This window comes from Capricornis sumatraensis, chromosome 10, assembly GCF_032405125.1.
Source record: "Capricornis sumatraensis isolate serow.1 chromosome 10, serow.2, whole genome shotgun sequence".
Classification (NCBI taxonomy): domain Eukaryota; kingdom Metazoa; phylum Chordata; class Mammalia; order Artiodactyla; family Bovidae; genus Capricornis; species Capricornis sumatraensis.
The window spans coordinates 102,007,462-102,033,230 of NC_091078.1; the positions used below are offsets into that span (position 1 = coordinate 102,007,462).

The 25,769-nt window shown below is 50.1% G+C and overlaps 1 protein-coding gene across 1 annotated transcript in view; it reads right to left on the bottom strand.

Moving 5' to 3' along the window:
- The window catches only part of MKRN2 (makorin ring finger protein 2), a 39,526-nt gene extending 15,330 nt beyond the window's left edge, over positions 1 to 24,196 (bottom strand). Inside the window, exons 1-4 of the mRNA XM_068982808.1 lie at positions 24,102 to 24,196; positions 3,216 to 3,344; positions 2,153 to 2,334; positions 836 to 1,140 (exon numbers count right to left, since the gene is read on the bottom strand). Coding sequence (XP_068838909.1) covers positions 836 to 1,140; positions 2,153 to 2,334; positions 3,216 to 3,344; positions 24,102 to 24,127 — 642 coding nt within the window. The 5' untranslated portion in view covers positions 24,128 to 24,196. The remainder of the gene's footprint in view (positions 1 to 835; positions 1,141 to 2,152; positions 2,335 to 3,215; positions 3,345 to 24,101) is intronic.
- Between the last annotated feature and the right edge of the window lie 1,573 nt (positions 24,197 to 25,769).

Here is a 25,769-nt window from a genome sequence, read left to right on the forward strand (position 1 = left end):
CACGCGGCCCAGCTTGGGCAGGAGGGCCGGGGACCCAGGCTGCCGAGGCAGGGCCTGCGTCCGGGACACAGTGCGCACTCAGGCCGCCACCGGCTTGGCCCTCCGCCCTCCAGCACCGCTCCTGGGTCGCCTCCAATTTAAACCCGAGATCAGAGGCCCAAGGAAGTTACAGGGCTGATGTGGGGTCACAGAGGTTGCCAGGACTGGGACCCTGGTGTCCTGTCCCCTTGGGCACTGCCCTGCTCCACACCAATACCAGACATGGTGAACAATTCTTAACCTAAAACATTAGGCTGACAGGCCAGGGTCAGAGGTCAGCAGCATCACTTCCTCCCAGGACACGCCCCTCCACTCAGGAAGCAGGTGAACACGTCCCGGTGCAGCACCACGTACCGGGCACCGGCGTCAATATGAAGGATACGCAGACCCAGGCCCTGGCACAGTGGACGCACACGAGCCGAACCCACGGGCACACGGGACACTGCATCCCCGGGGGAGGGCAGCTCTCATCAGCGCTCACCGCCACACCCCCTGGAGACGGCGGGGGGGGGGGGGCGCAGTCCCCCCTCACCCACTGGAGATGGTGGGGGGAGGGGAGCAGCCCCCCTCCACAGCCTGTGCTGAGCGGAGGCCGCCAGAAGACGCTGGAGCCCCTGGCCCTGCCAGTCCCTCCAGCAGCGGGCGCCTCACTCTCGCCGGGGCTCGGCCTGGCTGGCCAGGCCCAGGATGCAGGTGTTACTGGCAGAAAGACGCGGACAGAACTGCCAAGGGTTTCGTCATCTAGCGCACCCCCCCCGCAACCCGCTGCTTCAGACGCGTTCACGTAAAGCTGTACCTTCTCATGAGCTTTCCTCTGCTCGGGGTCGAAGGGGTGCAGGACGCGTAACCTACAGATCTCGCACACCTCCCCATGCAGGTAGGCGCACGCGTCCCCAAAGCGGCACTCCCCAGTGGCCGCGTAGGGGCACAGCTGCTGCCCGCCGCCGTACGAGCTGCTGGCCTCCAGGTCGTCCAGGCCGCTCCGGATGGCGTCCAGGTAGGAGTGTGGCCTCAGCTCGGGGCTGCTCTGCGCGTCGCTGCAGCCCCCAGGACCACTCCCCACGCCGGGGCAGGTCTTGTCTTCAGCCATGCCGGAGAGATCTGAAGAGAAAATGCACAGCGCACACACTCGTGAACCCCGGCCCCACCTTTCTGGGAAGCCATCAGTCAAAACCTGACAGATGAACCCTGACTTTGGGAGTTTCACCCTTGGGAATGTATGGAAAAAAACAAAGGCCAGAGGGGAAAATGTTCAGAGTGATATTACTTACAACTGTAATAAAAACCAAAAAGCCCTAATTGGCAACGTAGGGAAATAGCAAAGCAGACGGTGATATATTTATATAAAAGAATGTGAAAGTTGCTTTTTAAAAACGGCAAGTATGGAAATGTCAACACGTGGACCAGTTACACTCAAAAAAAAAGAAAGTCGAACGGAATCCGGAATGATGTCAACAGAACCGCAGGGACTCCCTCTTCTCCAGTCGCTCTACGGTGAGGAGACGAAAGACCCAGGGCAGATTCCCGCCCTTCAGCCACCACGCACCTCTCAGCCAGGAGCCGCCACCGCCCTGGCACACGCTCCTAGCCTCCTCAGAGTGGGCAGCTATGGGATGGACCTGTTTGCTTAGCACAGTGTCTGCCTATCTTATGCTGAACAATTTCCAGAAGTAGAAACTCCTTCACCTGGTGAGAACCAGCCAATAAAACAACTACCGTTTGCAGTCTCTGACCCAGGCAAACCCTGTTCCAGGGCACAGACCACTTCCCAAACAGCGGCGGGCTGTTCTGTTTCTGAAAGTGCAACTGGCTCAGTGTTGAGGACTGAGACTGTGAACCAGCGGAGAAGGGAAACAGTGAAACGCGCTTCATCAACACGCGGAGCTTTGCGATGAGCAGCCTGCGGCCTCTCAGAGCTGGGCCGGCATCCCATGCGGTGCCAGCAGCGTCCCTTCCCCACCACGGGCACGAGCCCAGACATGGGGCCCGAGCGCCCTGCAGCAGAGCAGGCTGCTCTCAGGGGGCTCTGGGTAGGTGCTGAGGGGCCCCCTGACAGGGAAGCCCAGGACACGAGGGTGCTGCTCAAAGGAGAGACAGGGCCGTGCCCACTCACTTCGGTCTCTCAGTACCAACGTCCTCTTTTCACGTTTCCCAGGCTCGTGTAAGTTAGTCTTCACGATCGATGCGGTGAGCTCAGAAGCAGGGCGAGGACTGTGGAAAGCCGGGGAGGGCACCCCATGGGGCACAGTGCCCATGGCCCCACCAGCCGCAGCAGAGGGCCTTGTGTGATCATACCTGGACAAGACACACGCAGAGGATCAGGAGCCCCCCCGACACGCCTCACCCGCCCCAGGCCGCAAAGGCTCCGTGCACTTCTGCTCCATCTGTGCACGTGGACGGGGAGACAATCTCCTGTACTTTAATTGATAAAACTCTTACCAACTGGAAAGAACTGCCTGGCAATTCAGAGTGGGTGGTACACTGCTGTCTATTACTTCCACTGAGTGCCCTGTGGAGCTCGAGTGGGACGGACGTGCCCAGACCACGCAGAGCCCGACCCGCCAGGAGATGCTGGCTGTTCCCTGGACTCCTGGGGGTGCCCACTGGCGGGAGCAGAGCAGGGCGGGCCGAGTGCCCACGTCCCGAGAACACAGGGAGGGACAGAGGGCGCTCCCAGTCCAGGAGGCAGAGCAGCTGCTCTCTGCGCGCCCAGGGAAAGGCACCTACGGACGGTGGATTCAAATGAAGACCACGCGCACATAAATGCTGCTGCGTGCGCGCTCACCCAAAAAACTGGACGCCACTTACGTCTCTAAAAGTAGCTAATATGGAAGAGTTGAATGATGGGACATCAACATCATGGAAGGTTATAAAATCACAGTTAGCACGCAACAGTGGCAGCACTGGGAAGAGCTTATGACATGTTATCAAGAAAAGGCAAGACATAAAATCTTGGGTATACTGTGAATGCAAATTTATAGTTACAGACTCATAAGAACAGGCCTGAAAGTGACTTTGGAAAATTAAAATTGTTTTTAGGGCACTAAGTTTGAGGTTTCTGAATTATTTTTGCACACTCCTTTTGAAGTTCTCCCCTCATCAAGACCCAAGGTTCAGATGAAGGATTCAGGGCCCCGTGAGCTCAGTGTAGCAGCCGGCACAGGCGCGGCTCTTGCCTGCAACGAGCCCCGTAGGCGCAGCAGCCCTTCTGGTAGTATTTGCAGACGGTGGATGGCTTGCTGTTCGCCAAGTCGTGTGAGAACAGGCACTGGCTTCCTTCCCGACACACACCGTGCATAAAATACCTGGAGAGAAAGCAGAGGCACAGGGCTTTTAGAGGCACACTTTACTTTCCACATCACCGTATTCTTGAACCGAATACACACACACACACGCTCCATACACTATGTGTTAAGTGGGGACTGGAGATGCCCCCGTGTCCTTGACTCGAAGACACAGTGATTTTAGACACACCACAGCTTTTTCCGTGGCAGCGTTTCGAGAAGAAACATGATCGCACATATTTCATCCTCCAAACATCCTCTTGATTTAAGAAACGTTCCCTGCGTAAAATGTGAGCCTCCTAACCGAGAAAGCACGTGCTGAAGGCCTGCTCTGTCCTCACGGAGTTAAAGGGTCTGCTGTGCAGAAGTCAGAGACCTGGGCTCGAGCCCCAGCGGTGTCAGCCATCAGCGCAAAACCAGCTTTGGCGGGCCTTGCTACCTTCACCTGTGAAACAAAGCTGACACGACCTGCCCTACTAAACCGTGCCGAGGGCAGCGCCGAGACAGGCACAGAGAAGAGCATCGGCCGGCCGTCCCAGTCGGGCCTGAAGGAGCCACAGCGAGGCATCCTGGCTCCGTCCCGCCGGAGCAGGGAGGCACTTTGGCACTAAGGGCAAACTCACTCTCAAACGGAGAGACTTTAGGTCTGCCCCAGTAACGTTCAGAAAAAGACAGAAAAGCTCCAAAACGAGCTAGATGACAGCAAATAACTTACTGGCAGTTAAAACAAACTTTAACATTCTGTGAGGGAGGAGAATAAAATCTAAATGCTCAAAAACACAACGTTTGGCATTCAATCAAAAATCACTGGATATACCCAAAAGCAGGAAAATGTGACCCACAACCAGGCGAACAGTCAGTAACAGGAATGGCAGGCGGCAGACTCAGGAGACCAAGACTTTAATTACAGCCATCACAGGCTATGCTCAGTGTGCTGAAGGGTTTAAGAGAAGCGCAAAAATAGCATGAGGAGAAATGGACAGCACAACACAGAGCCGAATGAACTTCCACAACATAGGAACCAGATGAGAAATGACAGTTACACCATGACGGCAAAATAGCACTACCGAAGACAATCTCAGAAAACCCGAAGACAGAGCAACGGAAACTGTCCAAACTGAAGTACAAGAAGAGGAAAGAGGTTTCCGCTTCCAGCCAGGAGGAGCGTGGAACCTGCCCCTCCGCTGTGGAACGCTAGGACACAGGACAAAACACGTCAAGCGACTGCTTTCAACGTGGACAAAAGGCAACACCAGACTGGACCATGCAGGCAAACAAAGGCGCCAAGCCCGGCCTCCCGCCGCGAGGCATAGCTGGGCCCGGGGCAGGGAGGGCGACCCGGAGCAGGGCGGGCGACCCCAAGCGGAGCCCCGCGGTCTTGCTGACACGAAGAGGCAGAAACTGCAGTTCGAGGAGGCGGAGGGAGGCTCTTTTAAGAGCCAATAAATAGAATCGCACGTATACAGTGACTGACTTTTGATAAAGGTGTCAAGGTAATTCAACAAATGATGCTGGACCCAGTATACACACGAAAAAAAAAAAAAAGCTATGTCTGCTGATGGTACCCAATGTGAATGAAGTATACAATGAAACTGCCACGCATCCTAGGCAAAAACACTTAAACTCGAATCCAACAAAACTGCGGATCTACACCTCAAAGAATAACATACCTAGGAATAAACCTACCTAGGGAGACAAAAGTACTCCAAAGACTGTAAGAAGACAAACAGACGGAAAAATATCCCATGTTTGTGGACTGAAGAAGCAATATTGTCAAAATGACTATACTCCCCAAGGCAATCTACAGATTCAATGCAATCCCTATCAAATTTCCAATGGCATTTTTCACAGAAATAGAACAAAAATCTCAAAATCTGTATGTAGACACAAAAGACCCCAGAGAGTCAAAGCAATCCTGAGAAAGAAAAACAGAGCTAGAGGAATCGGGTGCCCGGACTTCAGACGACACTACAAAGCTCCAGTCATCAAAACAGTATGGTACCGGCACAAAATGAGAGATATACATCAATGGACCAGGACAGAACACCCAGAAAGAAGCCCACGCACCTACGGTCAACCGATCTATGACAAAGGAGTAAGACCACACAACGCTGGACAGTCTTTTCAACAAATGGTGCTGGGAAAACTGGACAACCACGTGCAAAAAAATGACCACAGGTCATTCTTTAACTCCATATAAGGTCAAACAGGATTAAAGACCTAAATGAGACCAGATACTGGAAAACTCCTAGAGGAAAACACAGGCAGAACACTCTGTGCAATCAATCACAGCAACATCTTTTTCTCACCCATCTCCCAGAATAATCAAAATGAAAACAAAAATAGACAAGTGGGACCAACTCAAACTCAAAAGCTTTGCCACAGAGAAGGAAACTATAAACAAAACGAAAACACAACTCACAGATTGGGAGAAATATTTGCAAATGATGCGATACACAAGGCATCAGTCACGATCAAAATGTGTACAAACAGCTCATGCTGCTTCAGAGTGTCAAAGCAATCAACTCACTCAACAAATGGGGAGAAGGCCTAAACAGACATTTCTCCAAAGACACACAGACGGCCAACAGGCACACGAAAAGATGTTCAGTATCACTAATCATTCAAGAAATGCAAGTCAAAACTACAATGAGATCTCACATCCGCCAGAATGGCTATCACGAAAAAAAAATCCACAAACAATACCTGCTGGAGAGGGTACGATGAGAAGGGCACCCTCCTACCCTGCTGGTGGGGATGTAGGCTGGTACAGCCATTACAGAGAACAGCGCAAAGATCCCTTAAAAACTAAACATAGAGCTACCATCTGACCCTGAAACCCCACTCCTGGGCATGCACCGACGGGTAAAAACATGACCCAAAAGGATACAAGCGCCCCAGTGTTCACTGCAGCCCGGCTTACAGCAGCCAAGACGGGAGCCCCTGAATGTCCATCGGCGGGAGAAAGAAACGCAGCGCACGCAGACCAAGGGCTGTGGCTCAGCCACCGAGAGAGAACGACAGGACACGATTTACAGCAGCCGGGGATGGGCCTGGGGGCATCCTACTGAGTGCAGTCATCAGACAGAGGAGGAGAAATACCACGCGACAGCCCTTATATGTGGAATCTAAAAAGAAATTATACAAATGAACTTACAAAACAGAAACTCACAGACTTAGAAAATGAACTTATGGTTGCTGAGGGGAAGGAACAGTCAGGGAGTTTGGGATGGCCATGTACACACGGCTGCGTCTTAAATGGATAACCAACAAGGACCTACTGGACAGCGCACGGAACTCTTCAATGCTATGTGACAGCCTGGATAGGAGCGGGGCTTGGGGGAGAAGGGGTCCACATATATGCATGACTGATCCCTTCCCTGTCCACCTGAAACTGTTACAGCTCTGTTAATCAGTTATACCAAGACACAAAATAAAAAGTTCAAGAAAACCCAAAGCTGCAGATCTTTGAGTTTATAGGAAATTCAGGAGGACTGGGAACAAACTAAAAGACTTCATGATAAAGCAACCAGATAAATACAAAAGAAGAGGCGGTATGTGGGGCAGGTCTCTTTACCAAGCAAGTGTCATGGGAAAAGAGTAAGGGGAGAGGGCCTTGGTTTGGAAAACAGTTTGGCAGTTTCTTAAAACTTAAACATAAATTTACCACAGGACTTAGCAATTCCATTCCTAGGTGTTGACCCTGTCTACCCAAGAAAGATGAAAACATGTTCAAATACTTGGACAGAACATTCACAGCAACGTTATTCATAATAGTCAGAGTGAGAACTCTGACAATTCCATCAAGTGGTGACGGGATAAACAAACTGTAAAACATCCACACAGTGGGGCATTATCTGGCAATAAAAAGGAAACAGCAATGATGCGTGCTACAAGGGTGAGGGCGAACACATCACAGCAAGGGAAATACGGCAGACACAAAAGGCCACCCGCTGCGTGAGTTCACTGCGTGTGGTGTAAAGGGGCGCATCCACAGGGGCACAGCGGTCCTTCTACAGACCTACTACGCAGCTTATACAGCCTACACGCAGACACAGTCCCTGTGAATGGCATGCAAATTACACTTCAATAAAGCTGTCAAAAGACAATTTAGAAAGAAGTGACTGCACTAGCTTAGCAGACAGAATCTAAGGTGGCAATAACCGATGCGATATTTGGTCCTGGACTATATTCTGGTTTGGACAAAGCAGCTCCAAAAAACCCCTGTGGCCCTGGAGAAGGAAATGGCAACCTGCTTCAGTATGCTTGCCCGGGAAATCCCATGGACAGAGGAGCCTGGTGGGCTATAGTCCATGTGGCTGCAGAACGCTCAGACACGACTTCAGTGACTCAACAACAAAGTGGAATAAAACAGTGAATCCACTGTTTAATAAAGTGCTCGGTGAAAACGGGAAAAAACATCTGTGGGACAAATGAGGAAATCCAGGTACAGACGCATACAGACTAGATATCAGATAATTCACTGACATGGAAAACTGAAGTGTATTAACTGAAAAAAGTGTATAACAAGACAATATACAGTAAAACGGTGCAGTCGTCACTATGTGAAACAGCACAGTGATTCCTCAAAAAATTAAAAGTAGAATTGCCGTATGACTCAGCAATTCCCCTCCTGGGTTTATACACAGACGAACTGGAAACAAGAACTCAAGTATTTGTACACCCCACATGATTCACAACAGAGAAAAGGTGAAACAATCCAAGTGTTCCCTCGTGGACGAATGGATAAGAACAACATGTGTCTGCACATGCAAGGAAGGAAAGCCTGACCGTTGCTGCAACATGGAAGGCCTTCAGACACAGAAGCCAAGCACCGCGGAATTCCACCTCCACGAGGTGCTCAGCACAGTCAAACTCGGAGAAAAGTGAACGGCGGTGCCAGGGGCTGGGGAGGCAGATGCAGGAGTGAAGTGTCGAAAGGGCTTGGGCTTTGGGCTTCGGTTTGGGGTTGGGAGAGTCCTGGAGGTGGATGGGGGAGATGGGCGCACGAGCGCGCGAATGCGCCAGCCACGGCACCGAGACTCGGCTAAGATGGGAAAGTGTGTTACGGACATTTTACCACAGACTTTGGATCATACCGTTTGCTCTCACACACACACGTGTTTGCATTTCAAAAATGCAGAAAGGTATTTCTACCATGAATACATACTACTTCTGTAAGAGTAAACGATGGTTATTTTAGTTTTTAAAAATTATAAAAAGTATCGAATACTGGGGAGAGTGTGTTTAAAAAAAACAAACAAACATAAACGCTCAGTATAATACCTATCTCACCCAACCCCCAAAGTTCACCTCTGATTCAGCTCAGTCCCTCAGTCGTGTCTGACTCTTTGTGACCCCATGGACGCAGCACGCCAGGCCTCCCTGTCCATCACCAACTCCCGCAGTTCACCCAAATTCATGTCCATCGAGTCGGTGATGCCATCCAGCCATCTCATCCTCTGTCATCCCCTTCTCCTCCTGCCTTCAATCTTCCCCAGCATCAGGGTCTTATCCAATGAGTCAGTTCTTTGCATCAGATGGCCAAAGTTTTTGAGTTTCAGCTTCAGCATCAGTTCTTCCAATAAATATTCAGGACTGATCTCCTTTAGGATGGACTGGTTGGATCTCCTTGCAGTCCAAGGGACTCTCAAGAGTCTTCTCCAACACCTCAGTTCAAAAGCATCAATTCTTCAGCGCTGCTTTCTTCATAGTCCTACACTCACATCCAAACATGACCAGTAGAAAAACCATAGCTTTTACTAGATGGACTTTCGTTGCCAAAGTAACGTCTTTGCTTTTTAATACGGTTGGTTACAGCTTTACTTCCAAGCAGCAAGCGTGTTTTAATCGCATGGCTGCAGTCATTCACCTCTTTAAAAAGAGTCAGCTCTTATTAAAGTTTAGTTAAAAAACACTGACGATTAAGCTGATAGTCACAAGACGGACCCGTGCCTTACCACAATGCACGCACAGGGCTGAGGAGGCATAGGACCGAGGCGGGGAGGACCCAGGGGGCTGTGCAAAGCGTGTGCAGAGCGCAGGGCTGCCATGGGCGGGAGGAGGCCGTGTCTCTTCCGAGAAGAGACAGGAAGGCAGACAGGGGAGCCGCCTGAGGGCACAGCAGGCCTGCTGAGACGGACGGGAGGGTCACGGCCAGACCGCGCCAGCTTTACTGACCAGTGTGCCCCCAGTAAGGGACAAGGGGCTCAAAGACATGACCCCTTCCCAGGCCTTTTCCAGAAGGGCTATGGAGCCGCAGGGGGGGCACAGACTAGAGAGGCTGGAGAAGTCGGTGAGGAACTCATCAGGAAGGTGCTCTGAAAGGGGCTTCATCTGTGAACCCACGTTTTAACTTAAGGCACAAAAGCAGACAGAGTGGAAGACTCCCAAGACCCACGCCAGCTCTCAACTTAGCAGCCTGGAGCACTCGGTTACCCATTTCTCCCCTCCCCCGGAAGGCTGTGACAATGCATCTTTTTGAAAGAGCGATTCTTCTTAACTGTGGCAAAGAGGGCCTTCCCTCTCTGAACAAGTTTCCAGAAATACAACAGGAAGGGAAACTACAACAGGTTCAAGGAGCAGCACCATCAGTGAGACTCTGTCTAGCACTTTCGCTTCTCTATCTCACTTAATCCTGACACTACCTTGGAGTACCAGCTCTATACCCATGACACAGACAGGAAAGCTGAGGCTCAGAGAGGTGGGAGGCTTAGAGAAGATCTAATTGCTGGGCAGGGGACCCCAGCTCTGGTCTCCCCAGGGAGCCCAGACCTCTTCTTCCCGAAACTGACTTTCCGGTCACTCTGCCTCTGGCCAAACCACAGCCTCGTCTGCAGTGCCGCGCCCCAGCTTTCACCGCACCCAACGGTGATGGCCCACCTTCCTCCACGGCCAGATGAGTCCTGGCGGGACCAAGAGACCATCCCACCCCCTCCAACCCACCACATGCTTTCCTGAGGGTTTCACTGTGCGGTGCTTCCCAACGTGGGGGCCCTGGCCTGAGAGAACTGCTACTCTCGAAAACATGCTTGGGGCCGTCTGGTCAACACCACACGCAAACACAAACTCAAGATGGACTAAAGACCTAAATGTAAGACTGGAAACCATAAGACTAGAGGAAAACACAGGCTGAACATTCCTTGACATAAACCATAGCAATATTTTTGGGGATCTGTCTCCTAAAGCAAAGGAAGCAAAAACAAACATAAACAAATGGTACCTAATTAAACATGAAGATTTGCACAGCAAAAGAAAACACCAACAGAATGGAAAGACGACCTACGGAATGGGAGAAAACACCTGTAAATGATTTGACTGATAAGGGGTAAATATCCAAAATACATACACAGTTCATACAACTCAACATCAAACAAACAACATGATTTTAAAAAGACGGGCAGAAAACCTGAGTAGACATTTTTTCCAAAGAGGACATGCAGATAACCAAGAGGCATGTGAAAAGATGCTCAACATTACTCATTAGGGAAATCAAAACCACAAGATCACTTCACACCACTCAGAACAGCTATCATAAAAAAGGACACAAATAACAAATGCTGGCAAGGATGTGGAGAAAAGGGAACGCTCCGGCACCGTTGCTAAGAATGTAAGTTGGTGCAGCCGGTGTGGTAAACAGCGTGGAGATTTCCCAACTAACTAGAAAGAGAACCAGCAATTCCGGCCCTGCTGCTGCTGCTGCTAGGTCGCTCAGTCGTGCCCGACTCTTCGCTACCCACGGACTGCAGCCCACCAGGCTCCTCCGTCCATGGGATTTTCCAGGCAAGAGGACTGGAGAGGGGTGCCACTGTCTTCTCCGAATTCCACTCCTGCGTATATTTAAATAAAAAGTTTTTTTTACCCAGAACACTAATTTGAAAAGGTGCATGCACCCCAATATCCACAGCAGCACCATTTAAAGAGCAGTGCACGGGAGCAGCGCAGACGCCCGTCAGCAGACAGGCGGGGAAAGGCGCGGCTCACAGGCACAGCAGACCAGGGGCAGAGAAGTGGACGGGCCCAGAGACAGCCACACGGACAGGAAGAAGCCAGAAAGGGAGAAATAAACATCATATACTAAGACATACATAGGCGTGGCTCACAGTCACAGCAGACCAAGGGCAGAGAAGTGGACGGGCCCAGAGACAGCCACACGGACAGGAAGAAGTCAGAAAGGGAGAAATAAACATCATATACTAAGACATATATAGGCGCGGCTCACAGGCACAGCAGACCAGGGACAGAGAAGTGGACAGGCCCAGAGACAGCCACACGGACAGGAAGAAGCCAGAGACGGAGAAATAAACATCATATACTAAGACATATATAAGCGTGGCTCACAGGCACAGCAGACCAAGGGCAGAGAAGTGGACGGGCCCAGAGACAGCCACACGGACAGGAAGAAGCCAGAAAGGGAGAAATAAACATCATATACTAATACATATCTGTGGAATCTAGAAAAAAATGGTGCAGCTGAACCCATTTACAAAGTAGAGATAGAGAAACAGATGCAGAGAACAATCGTATGAACAGCAAGAGGGGAGGGGTAAATCCGGAGACTAGGACTGACATACACGCACCACCACACACACAACAGGTAACTAACGCGAACCCAACACTGTCTTCAAGACGGCAGAGTAGAGGGACGTGTGCTCACCTTCTCCTGCACGAACTCCAAAACTGCAACTTGCTGCTGAACAAGCATCCACAGGAGAATGCTGGATCCCAACAAAAAATGATACCCCACACCCAAGGACAAAGGCGAAGCCCCAGCAAGATGACAGAAGGGGCAAAATCGCGTTTAGAATCAAACCCCATACCCAGCGGAGATGCTCGCAGGGCTCAAACAAAACCGTGTGCGCACCAGGCCCCGAGGCCCCAGAGACCAGCCACACCTGCCTCCGAGTGTCTGTGTCTCCTGTGGAGGAAGGGTCAGCAGTGGCCTGCCGCACAGGGGCTCTGCAGCAGCCCTGGGTCACGCGGCGTGTGGCATCAGCGCTCTTGGAGGAGACCACCACTGTACCAGCCCCACCACAGAGCCACTGAGCAGCCTGGAACCCCCAGGCAATCTGACTTCGGAGGCCAGTGGAACTTGATCACGAAGTTTCACAGGACTGGGGAAACAGACTCTCGCAGGGCACTAAGAAAACCGAGTGTACCAGGACCAGGGGACGGGAGCAGTGACCCCAAAAGAGACGGAGCCAGACTCGCCCAGGAGAGTCCAGGAGCAGAGGCGGCGGCTGACAGCTTGACCTCAGGCCAAACAGGGAGGGAACACCGCCCTGCCTGGCAACAGAAAACTGGATTAAAGAGTTACTGAGCATGGCCCCTTATTAAAAAGCAGAGACAGTACCTTGCTGACAAAGTCAAAGCTAGTCTAGTCAAAGCTATGGTTTTCCCAGTAGTCATGTATGGATGTGAGAGTTGGACTATAAAGAAAGCTGAGCTCCAAAGAATTGCTGCTTTTGAACTGTGCTGTTGGAGAAGACTCTTGAGAGTCCCTTGGACTGCAAGGAGATCCAACCAGTCCATCCTAAAGGAGATCAACCCTGAATATTCACTGGAAGCACTGATACTGAAGCTGAAGCTCCAATACTTTAACCACCTGATGTGAAGAGCTGACTCACTGGAAAAGACCCTGATGCTGGGAAAGATTGAAGGCGGGAGGAGAGGGGACAACAGAGGATGAGGTGATTGGATGGCATCACCGACTCAGGGACATGAGTTTGAGCAAGCTCTGGTAGTTGGTGATGGATAAGAAGACCTGGTGTGCTGGAGTCCACGGAGCCACAGAGTTGAACAGGACTGAGTGAGTGAACTGAACTGATCCTGGCCCCACGCATCAGAACAAGACCCAGTCTCCCCCCTCAGTCAGTCTCTCCCATCAGGAAGCTTCCATAAGCCTCTTATCCTTATTCATCAGAGAGCAAAGAGAATGAAAACCACAATCACAGAAAACTAACCAAACTGATCACATGGACCACAAGGCTTGTCTAACTCAGTGAAACTAAGCCATGCCATGGGGGGCCACCCAAGACGGACAGGTCATGTGGAAGGTCTGATAGAATGTGGTCCACTGGAAGGGAATGGCAAACCACTTCAGTATTCTTGCCTTGAGAACCCCATGAACAGCATGAAAAGGCAAAACGATAGGACACTGAAAGATGAACTCCCCAGGTCAGTAGGTGCCCAATATGCTACTGGAGATCAGTGGAGAAATAACTCCAGAAAGAATGAAGGGATGGAGCCAAAGCAAAAACAACGCCCAGTTGTGGATGTGACTGGTGATAGAAGTAAAGTCCGATGCTATAAAGAACAATATTGCATTGGAACCTGGAACGTTAAGTCCGTAAATCAAGGCAAACTGGAAGTGGTCAAACAGGAGATGGCAAGACTGAGTATCAACATTTTAGGAATCAGTGAACTAAAATGGACGGGAACGCGTGAATTTAACTCAGGTGACCATTCTATCTACTGCTGCGGGCAAGAATCCCTTAGAAGAAATGGAGTAGCCCTCATAGTCAACAAAAGAGTCCGAAAGGCAGTACTTGGGTTCAACCTCAAAAATGACGGAATTATCTCTGCTCATTTCCAAGGCGAACTATTCAGTATCACAGTAATCCAAGCCTATGCCCCAACCAGTAATGCTGAAGAAGCTGAAGTTGAATGGTTCTATGAAGACCTACAAGACCTTCTAGAACTAACACCCAAAAAAGATGTCCTTTTCATCACAGGGGATTGGAATGCAAAAGTAGAATCAAGAGATACCTGGAGTAACAGGAAAATTTGGCCTTGGAGTACCAAACGAAGCAGGTCAAAGGCTAACAGAGTTCTGCCAAGAGAATGCACTGGTCATAGCAAACTCTCTCTTGCAACAACACAAGAAAAGACTCTACACATGGATACCACCAGATGGCTAACACCAAAATCAGACTGACTATATTCTTTGCAGCCAAAGATGGAGAAGCTCTATATAGTCAGGAAAAACAAGACCGGGAGCTGACTGTGACTCAGATCATGAACTCCTTATTGCCAAATTCAGACTTAAATTGAAGAAAGTAGGGAAAACCACTGGACCATTCAGGTATGACCTAAATTAAATCCCTTACAATTATACGGTGGAAGTGACAAATAGATTCAAGGGATTAGATCTGATAGCGTGCCTGAAGAACTATGGACGGAGGTTTGTGACACTGTACAGCAGGCAGTGATCAAGATCATCCCCAAGAAAAAGAAATGCAAAAGGCAAAATGGTTGTCTGAGGAGGCCTTACAAATAGCTGAGAAAAGAAGAGAAGCTTAAGGCAAAAGGGAAAATTGAAGCTATACCCATCTGAATGCAGAGTTCCAAAGAGTAGCAAGGAGGGATAAGAAAGCCTTCCTCAGTGATCAGTGCATAGAAACAGAGGAAAACAATAGAATGGGAAAGACTAGAGATCTCGTCAAGAAAATTAGAGATACCAAGGGAACATTTCATGCAAAGATGGGCTCAATAAAGGACAGAAATGGTATGGACCTAACAGAAGCAGAAGATATTAAGAAGAGGTGGCAAGAATACATGGAAGCACTATACAAAAACAGATTAATGCTCCAGATAACCATGATGGTGTGATCACTCACCTAGAGCCAGACATCCTGGGGTCCAAAGTCAAGTGGGCCTTAAGAAAGCATCACTATGAACAAAGCTAGTGAAGGTGATAGAGTTCCAGGTGAGCTATTTCAAATCCTAAAAGATGATGCTGTGAAAGTGCTGCACTCAATACGCCAGCAAATTTGGGCAACTCAGCAGTGCCCACAGGACTGGAAAAGGTCAGTTTTTATTCCAATCTCAAAGAAGGGCAATGCCAAAGAATCCTACTGCACAACTGCACTCATCTCACATGCTAGCAAAGTAATGCTCAAATTCTCCAAATCAGGCTTCAACAGTATGTGAAGCAAGAACTTCCGGATGTTCAAGCTGGATTTATAAAAGGCAGCGGAACCAGAGATCAAGTTGTCAACATCCACTGGATCATAGAAAAAGCAAGAGAGTTCCAGAAAAACATCTACTTCTTCTTTATTGACTATGCCAAAGCCTTTGACTGTGTGGATCACAACAAACTGTGGAAAATTCTTAAAGAGATGGCAATACCAGACCACCTGACCTGTCTCCTGAGAAATCTGTATGCAGGTCAGGAACCAACAGCTAAAACTGGACATGGAACAAAGGAACGGTTCCAAATTGGGAAGAGTATGTCAAAGCTGTATACTGTCACCCTGCTTGTTTAACTTAAATGCAGAGTACTTCATGTGAAATGCTGGGCTGGAATCAAGATTCCCCCCCCCCCAATGGAAAATTATTCAGTCTTTATTTTTTTACCTTACAATATTGTATTGGTTTTGCCACACATTGTCATGAATCCACCACGGGTGTACGTGTTCCCCATCCTGAACCCCCCTCCCACCTCATCCCTCTGGGTTATCCCAGTGCACCAGCCCTGAGCACCCTGGAATCAAGATTTAAAGGAGAGATATCAATAACCTCAGATATGCAGATGACACCACCCTTATGGCAGAAAGTGAAGAAGAACTAAAGAGCCCCTTGATTAAAGTGAAAGAGGAGAGTGAAAAAGTTGGCTTAAGACTCGACATTCAAAAAACTAGTATCATAGCATCCGATCCCATCACTTCATGGCAAATAGATGGGGAACAATGGAAACAGTGACAGACTTTATTTTCCTGGGCTCCAAAATCACTGCAGATGGTGACTGCAGCCATGAAATTAAAAGATGCTTGCTCCTTGGAAGAAAAGCTATGACAAACCTAGATAGCACAATAAAAAGCAGAGACACTGCTTTGCCGACAAAGGTCCATCTAGTCAAAGCTATGGTTTTCCCAGTAGTCGTGTGTAGATGTGAGAGTTGGACTATAAAGAAAGCTGAGCGCTTAAGAATTGATGCTTTTGAGCTGTGGTGTTGGAAAAGACTCTTGAGAGTCCCCTGGACAGCAAGGAGATCCAACCAGTCCATCCTAAAGGAAATCAGTCCTGAATATTTATTGGAAGGACTGATGCTGAAGGTGAAACTCCAATACTCTGGCCACCTGATGTGAAGAACTGACTCACTGGAAGACCCTGATGCTGGGAAAGATTGAAGGTGGGAGGAGAGGGGACGACAGAGGATGAGATGGTTGAATGGCATCACTGACTCAATGGACATGAGTTTGAGTAAGTTCCGGAAGTTGGTGATGGACAGGGAAGCCTGGTGCGCAGCAGTCCACGGGGTCGCAAAGAGTTGGACACGACTGAGCAACTGAACTGAGGTCAATGAGAACCTACTGTATAGCATTGGGGTGGGGTGGGAAGAAAGTACAATCTGTTTGTAGGACATACATTAACTTAACCTTAAAAATGCATCCCAATTTACAGTGCAGACAAATACTGTTTGATTCCCACGTATACGAGGTACAGAGAATACCTAGTCAAATTGAGAGAGTCAGAAAGTAAGGATAAAATGGTAGATGCTAGGGGGTGGGGGGGGGGTACCGAGAATACCTAGTCAGATTCAGAGAGTCAGAAAGTAAGGATAAATTGGTAGATGCCAGGGGTTGGGGGGGAGGGGCATGGGGAGTGAGTGTTTATGAGAACAGAGTTTCAGTTCAGGAAAGTGAAAAATATTCAAGAAAGAGATGACGGTGAGCCATACGGGGGCTCGGTGCTCAAGCCACCACAAGCTCCACCTGCAATTCAGGAGCTGTGGATACTTGGTTTGATCCCTGGGTAGGGAAGATTCCTGGAAGAGGAAATGGCAACCCACTCCAGTATTCCTGCCTGGAAAATCTCATGGACAGAGGAGCCGGGCGGGCTACAGACCATGGGGCCACAAAGTGTCAGACGCAACTGAGCACGCACGCACGCACACACACAAGTTGTACAAGAGTATGAAGGTACTTGGTGCCACTGACATGTACAGTTAAACATGGTTAAAATGGTATGTTTTCTATTATGTGAATTTACCAATGACCACAAAAGCGGCGAGACAGGCCGCCAGGAAGCACAGACGCGCACTGCGCCTCAGCCCTCCGGAGCCCGGGGCTGCTCAGCGGAGCCACGGTCTGAAGGCCCACCCGCCCTGCTCTGCACACTCGTCCCCGTCTCTCCACCTGCCCGTCTCCCCACCGGCAGCCTGCTGACCAGGCCCACGGGGCAGCTGCTCTCCTCCCAGGAGCGTGAAAAGGGTGCCCACTGAGTCTGGGGGCCGCGGGCTCAGCCGCTCAGCTGTCGCTCACATAAAAAGCGACACCTGGAAAGCCCCTGGGTAGCATGTGTCACCTCTAAACACACCAACAGAATCAAGTTTCTGAGCCTACAAAGATGACTGGACCTGCGGTGCAAGCGGCGACACTGAGGCGGTGTCCTGCAGGGTCCTGCCAACGTGGTCAGCTGGGCTCTCCGCAGGCGACACCCCCCGGGGGCCGCCACCAGACTGGAGACTTGTGTAGTAACTTGCTATAAGGCCGGATGTAGTTTTATGTGAAAAAAAGAAAAAAGGCTCAGAACCTGGCAAACTAAGGGTATTGTTAGAAACATTAAAAAGAAAAAGGGCCTAAATAAACCTTGGTATTCACAAAACTGGCTTTCGAAGTGTGCAGAAGCAACGTGAATACAGCAGGCCTGAGCCCACCTAGAAGGCAGGCCCCTGCCTATAGCCCCTGGGGCCCAGCTGGTAGACGGCCCCCCACACCGAGAGACGGTCTGAGTGACGAGACGCTCGCTGCGCGTCTCCTGTGTAGCATCTAGTTGGCGCTGCACATCGGCTTTCCCAGGAGTCTGGTCTGGGGACACGCTAGGCAGAGGGCGAGAGGCCAGGGCACAGAGCCTCTGATGGCCTTGCCTGTGTTTCTGCTGCAGGAGGAAAAGGGTGCTGTGACCCTTTATGGGAGGAAGTGAGGGCAGGAAGCCTGCACTCAGGTTCCCCAGATGCCACTGGAGTCTGTCTCCCTTAGGGTCCAGCTGTGACCCCTCACCACTCACTGTGATCAACCTTCGTCTTCAGTACAACGATATGTTGAGTTCCATGGGTCATTCTAGCCAATCACCAGCTGTAGCGGCGATTCTGGGATCCCCGACATGAAAGCGTATCACACTTCTCAACAGTTGGGTAACTCTTCTGGAGAACACTACTCAACATCGTGACATAATTCCGGGACTTCCCCGGTGTCCCAGTGGTTAGGAACCCACCTTGTAGTACAGGGGACGCAGATCCAAGCCCTGGTGGGGGAACCGGGATCCCACGCGCCACGGAGCAACTAAAGCCCCGCGCCCCGCAACTGAAGATCCTGCGTGCCACAACTAAGACCAACTCAGCCAAACAAATAAATATAAAGGAAACAAACACTGATAGAGCCCAGCCATCCTCAAGTATGGTAAGCTTTGAAGGTGTTAAAAAAAATCAATGACGAGAGCCAAATCCGGTTATCAGAATTAGTAAACTCCTAAAGAGTGGAATGCAGATGACACCAACCTTATGGCAGAAAGTGAAGAGGAACTAAAAATAAAAAGCCTCTTGAAAGTGAAAGAGGAGAGTGAAAAAGTTGGCTTAAAGCTCAACATTCAGAAAATGAAGATCATGGCATCTGGTCCCATCACTTCATGGGAAATAGGGAAACTGGAAACAGTGTCAGACTTTATTTTGGCGGGCTCCAAAATCACTGCAGATGGTGACTGCAGCCAGGAAATCAAAAGACGCTTACTCCTTGGAAGGAAAGTTATGACCAACCTAGATAGCATATTCAAAAGCAGAGACATTACTTTGCCAACAAAGGTCTGTCTAGTCAAGGCTATGGTTTTTCCAGTGGTCATGTATGGATGTGAGAGTTCGACTGTGAAGAAAGCTGAGCACCGAAGAATCGATGCTTTGGAACTGTGGTGTTGGAGAAGACTCTTGAGATCCAACCAGTCCATTCTGAAGGAGATCAGTCCTGGGATTGCTTTGGAAGGAATGATGTTAAGCTGAAACTCCAGTATTTTGGCCACCTCATGTGAAGAGCTGACTCATTCGAAAAGACCCTGATGCTGGGAGGGATTGGGGGCAGGAAGAGAAGGGGACGACCGTGGATGAGATGGCTGGATGGAATCACCAACTCGATGGACGTGAGTCTGAGTGAACTCCGGGAGTTCATGATGGACAGGGAGGCCTGTTGTGCTGCAATTCATGGGGTCGCAAAGAGTCGGACACAACTGAGCGACTGAACTGAACTGAACTGCAAGAGTGGAAGAGAACAGGTTCCAGTTGGCTACAAAAACAGTTTCACACAAGTGAGATTTCACAAATGCTTCATTAACTATTTCTTTTGGAGAAACTAGACAAAATCTCCTCAAAGAACCAGGGCAAGACTGGCAGATACCATCTACTAAGCAGGCAAGAGGAGGAGAGATGCTCAGCGGGGCCTGCAGGTGTCTCTTATATTGAGTAATTCTACCACCACCTCCCACAAGTCCTATTTGGAAAACACACGTTCCCAACTGCACTAATTATATTCTCCATCAAAAATTCAAAATACTTCACCACCACCCAAGTTCCCAGTTTTCTCACTTAGAAGCTGGTGACTACATACAAGGCATTTCACCTCTGTGACTAAACTGAAATTTAGTTTCAAATATAACTTCTAAGCCTCCATCATTGCCTCAAGCAAGGCAAGCGGGAAACAAGAAGTGGAGCCGTCCAGTCCTATTTCTGGAGCACATGTCAGCATTTCTGCTGCCCGGTGACAAACCCAGAACTCCCCTGGGAGTGGCCCGCCAGTCCGTCAGGGCACCTCCGTCAGCTGCTCACAGCGATTCCTCACCATCCAGCTTATACTAAGTTTCACCCCGGCCTCCTTCATGTGGTACGTATCCTGTAACGAGTTTCCAGCTGCTCACCCTCTGGATGGCCAAGCCATCCCTCACACAGCTTCCTAGAGAGCAGGAGGAGACACGAGCTGGAGAGGACTGTGGGCTGTTGGTATATGAGGGGGGATGTGCACAGCTGAGACTCAGAGTAGGGAGGTTCTTTCCAGGGACAGTCCAAAGTCATCTGTTATCCTGGGTAACCCTAGAGATGGTTTCAGATGGTGCAGCTGTTATCTGCTGCAGGGGGTATCAGGTACACTACCAGCTACAGGACCGCCAGCAGCTGTGGCTGAACGCTGAGCCAAACAGAACCAACCTGGTTTCGTGCAGGTCTTTCCATAGTGCCCGCCACTAGCAGGACATGTTTGCAAGTCACTTCCAAGTACATGGGCAGTTTGCATTCTCAGCGTCACCTTCCGGCACCTTTTCCCACGTATTTTCACAGGCTTAAATTTTACAGCTGTACTACCTGTGACAACAGGTCCATCAAGGGGGAAGGGAGATTTAGACTCCCCTGGTGGCCCGGGCCCCCAATGCAGGGGGCCCAGGTTTGATCCCTGGTCAGGGAACTAGATCCAGCATGCCACAGCAAAGAGTTCGAATGCCACAGCTAAGGCGCCTGCGTGCTGCAACTAAGACCCACTGCAGTCAAATAAATAAAAACAAAAGCTTTATAAAAAGGGGAAGGAACTTAGCTAATGGCAGGCGTGGCGACAGGCTTGAAGTACCTGATGAGTGGCAGGGATGAAATAAAGAACAACGTGGTGCTTAAAGGAAGACCGTGAAGTTAGCTTCCTATATGACCTCGAGTAAAAAACTTAAATCTCCAAGCCCTTCCCATCTGTAATATGATTATAATTCATAGTACTTAATAGACTGCATGTCAGTGCTTAGCCTAAAACATCCTCAGTGGTCTGAGGATTATGTTATTATCTAATTTCTTAACCAACCCTACTGGCTGGGCATTGTCGTTCAGTCACTCAGTCGTGTCTGACTGCCACCCCACGGACTGCAGCACGCCAGGCCTCCCTGTCCCTTGCCACCTCTCGGAGTCTGCCCAAGTTCATGTCCATTGCATCGATGATGCCGTCTGGCCATCTCATCCTCTGACGCCCTCTTCTCCTTCTGCCCTCGATCCTTCCCAGCACAGGGGCTTTTCCAAGCTGGGTGGGCATGGCCATCCCCATTTTACAGATGAGGAGACTGCAGCCCAGGTGAAGCCAGAATCAGAATCCAGAGCTGCCCGAGGCTGGAGCCCAAGCGCTTCCTTCACTCAGGGGCCACAAGGTGCCCCGTATTTTGTTGGTGCCTTTCAATGAGTCACAAGCTCCAGGCCTGACTCTCTGGAAACCGTAATTAACAAAGGGACCTACCGCTATCACGTGAGGAGGAGGACAAACAAACTGGTTACCCAGCAATGATAAAGGCCTGCACCAGGCTTTTGAAAACAGACTGGAAACCTAGGGAGACGGTTTGGAAAAAAGAATCAGCAAAAAATTGAGATTCTGGACAGACTGAGATTCTGGAGAGAGTGGAATGTTGAGGAGGGGAGCTGACCGACAGCGCAGAGGTGTGAGTGGCCATTCTTGCATTCCAGGAAACAACCTGAATGTCTTTGTCCTTCAGCCTGGGAACCCCACCATTTAGCTCGTCTTATAGCGGAAGCAACGCAAACACTTGTTCCTGCCGACATGCAGCATAAACCAAAACCCGTCTGCATCTTGACATGAACCAAAGACAGGAGACCACCCAGCTTTAGATCTGGTCTCCCAAACAAATCAAACCTTGCACATTTCATATAAGTTGCCAATGTCTGGAGATAAGATCTCAGTGTATAAGGCACTGAAGCGAGAAGAGCTTTCCCATCACTAGCGCACTCATGGTAACCTAGCACTCTTGGTGCCACTGCCATTTTCCTATGTAAGTACGTCTTCTGTTTCTCCTTGGGCAAGGCAGGCCTTGCAAGCCAGACTCTTCCGCATCCCTTTGCAAGTAACCTTTTTTTCTCTTTAACATGGACCATTTTAAAGTCTTTACTGAATTTGTTACAATACTGTTTCTGTTGCTTCTGCTCTGATTTTTTTGGCCCTGAGGAATGTGAAATGTTAGCTCCCTAACCAGGGATCGAACTGGAACCCCCTACTGGCAGGCGAAGTCTTAAGCACTGGACCGCTAGGCACAGTCCCACTGTATAGTTTTGGATGAGTTTTCCTTTTTGGTATGAGCAAATTTAAAACTTTGAAAATTCCCGCAGTAAAGAAACTTTAATTTAGCATTTCCCGAACTTATTTGGGGGCCAGAGCACCTACAAGAGCACAAACTCTGATGCCACATGTGCCACCTGGAAGCTGAAAACCTTGGAAGTCACTTCACTGCTGAGGTTTGGTTGGTGATCCACAGAATGGTCTGTGTTGCTGGCTGACAAGCAACATGGCTGGTAAGGAACCTCAAAGAACACCCAGGGCACCGCCAACAAACATCACTTCATACAGAACTGATCCCTTCTCATCCTTCCAACCCACTCTACTTTCTCTGCACCGATGCCCTGCAGGACACTCCTATCTGGGAAAACCAGAACCGAAGCTTTTAGATCAAGCCATCTCCTAGGATAGAAAGAACAACCCCAAGGTAATCTTGATTTACATTTCTGTTCCTCCAGGTCGATGTGAATTCGGGGCAAGCTTCAAGTCGGGGCACAGATTCTCCTCATCTGTCAAATGAGACACCACGCAGATGGGAGATTCTATTACAAAGCAGCGCAGACACAAGCACCCTTATGCAGACGCGGCTTAGGCGGGGTAACCGGAATTTGGTATACAGACCTCAACGATTAAAGATACTGTCCAACAGGGGGAAGTTTTCAGAAATATACATAAACATACCTTCTATTACAAATAACCTAGTGAAATTCTTTTCTATCCACACAAACTGCCGATTTCTGACAACAGCACATAGGCCTTGGATTAACTGGTTAAACGGTTAATAGAGACTAATGCTAACAGGAAACTTTTTACATCACACTTTCTCAAAGATTCATAGTAAGGAAAAGAAGTAGTAACACAGATGATACTTAAAACTCTTCATTACATATAATCGAACCACACGACTATGGGGCTGGGTACCGCCGCCCATCATTGTGTCAGACCAACTGTTAAAAGCTGTACTTTTCAGGTTCAGTAAGAGCAGGACCCCCAAACCTTCGAGCCACATCCCTACCGAGGAATGCGGTGTTACACACACCAAAGCTCCTTCTATTTAACGGGCGCAGTGGAGCCATTCGGTTTTGAATTTTCTACAACTCCCCGTCCAGCCGTTACCGCTGCATTTCTCCACAGAAATGGGTTTCTCCGTTAAGGGGCGGCTCTCACTTACCCTCGGTCGGCCTGAGTTCCCTGTCCTACAAAACAGGAATAAAGTCAGCCTAGTACGTTACTGTGAAGGCTGCTCAACACAAGCCTTGGGGATACGCGGGAAAAGAAAGAAACTTCCAGCAAACGCTATTTCCCACACAGCAGCTTCCAACTCGCTAACTGTGCACCGGAGTTCTCCAGACACTTAGGAACCGAAGGCCGCTTCCGCAGGCCCTCACCGACGATGAGAGCCTACACCTGGGTGGTATCGCCATTTGTAAACGACCTCCTCGGCCCCCTGGCTGCTCAGCGGCGGCTTCGCCCCAGGTCTCGGGCCCACCTCCCAGCCCGCACGACCCGCCAGCGCGCTCTCCTTCCAGCCGCGCGGCGGCCGGCGCAGCGCCCGCGGGGCTCCGCCACGCACCGCCGGGTCCTGGGCACCGGCCCCGCCGGAGCCCGAACCTCGGGAGAGCCGCTTCCCACCGCCCCACTCGGGCTCGTTTCCCTGGCGCGGCGGAGAGGCGCGCGCGGGGAAGGACTCGCGGCGCCGCGCACTGACCTGCAAGTGACCTGCTTGGTGCTCATGGCGGTCGGATGGGAGGACCGTCGTGCGGCCGCCGCCTCTAGCTCTCCCAGCCGCCGCCGTCGCCGCCTCGGCCTCGGCCCTGCCCACCCCGCGGGCCCGCGTCACGCCGGCGCACGCCGGCGTCTCCGTGCCGCACGCTGGGGGCGCCGGCAGGAAACCTCGCCGCCGTCACAATTGGTTCCGCCCCGGGGTGAGGCGGGGCCAACCGCCAATCGCGGCACTCCTAGTCCCGCCTCCGCAGGCCTCCCGGGCGGGCGTGGCTAGCCTCAGGCCCGCGGGTTCTACTCCCGGGGGCCCATTGTTAGTCCCTACGGGTCTCTCCTTTTCTTCACCGTTCCTTAGCGACTTCTCGTGGCCTAGGATCACCTCAGCCCTCCCGCGGCCAAGCTCCCCCCTCTCCTCTGCGCAGTTCAATTCAGGGTCTCACACAGGAGAAGGCAATGGCACCCCACTCCAGTACTCTTGCCAGGAAAATCCCGTGGACGGAGGAGCCTGGAAGGCGGCAGTCCACGGGGTCGCACAGAGCGACTTAGCAGCAGCAGTAGCAGGACTGCGGCGCGCCAGGCCTCCCTGTCCATCACCATCTCCCGGAGCTTGCTCAGACTCACGTCCATCGAGTCGGTGATGCCATCCAACCATCGCATCCTCTGTCGTCCCCTTCTTCTACCGCCTTCAATCTTTCCCAGCATTGGGGTCTTTTCCAATGAGTCAACTCTTCGCATGAGGTGGCCAAAGTATTAGAGTTTCAGCTTCAGCATCAGTCCTTCCAATGAATATTCAAGGTTAATTTCCTTTAGGTTGGACTGATTTGATCTCTTTGCTGTCAATGGGACGTTTAAGAGTCTTTTTACTGCTGTAAAAATATTGTCTTCTGATGAATGAACATAGACTATACTTCCAATTATGTAGAACTTTTGAAATTTCTTTCAGAAACTTAGGAAGAATACTGGAAAATTTGTAGTTTTCAGTGTAGATGTCAACAGCTTTTATTATGTTTATTTTCACGTACCTCGGTCAGTGTTTTGGACGCATTTTAAATGATATTTTTTAAAATGTCCTAATTGTTTATTGCTTGCTCCGTGCTATATTCATGTATTAGTTCCAGTGGTTTCTTTGTTGTTTTGGATTTTTTCAGTTCAGTTCAGTTCAGTTAGTCGCTCAGTCGTGTCCGACTCTTTGCGACTCCATGAATCACAGCACGCCAGGCCTCCCTGTCCATTACCAACTCCCGAAGTTCACTCAGACTCGCGCCCATTGAGTCAGTGATGCCATCCAGCCATCTCATCCTCTGTCGTCCCCTACTTCTCCTGCCCCCAATCCCTCCCAGCATCAGAGTTTTTTCCAATGAGTCAACTCGCATACACAATCATGCCGTCAACAAATAATGGTAGTTTTACTTTGTTACCCGTCTTCACGTCCTTTATTTCTACCTCATGCCTTATTGCACTGCTGAGAATCTTCAGGGCAACTGTGAACAGAAGTGGTAATAGTGGACACCTCCGTCTTGTTCTTGAGTTCAGGGAAAGTAATATTTCATCATTAATTAAAATGTTCAGTTCAGTTCAGTTGCTCAGTTGTGTCCGACTCTTTGCGACCCCATGAATCGCAGCACAACAGGCCTCCCTGTCCATCATGAACTCC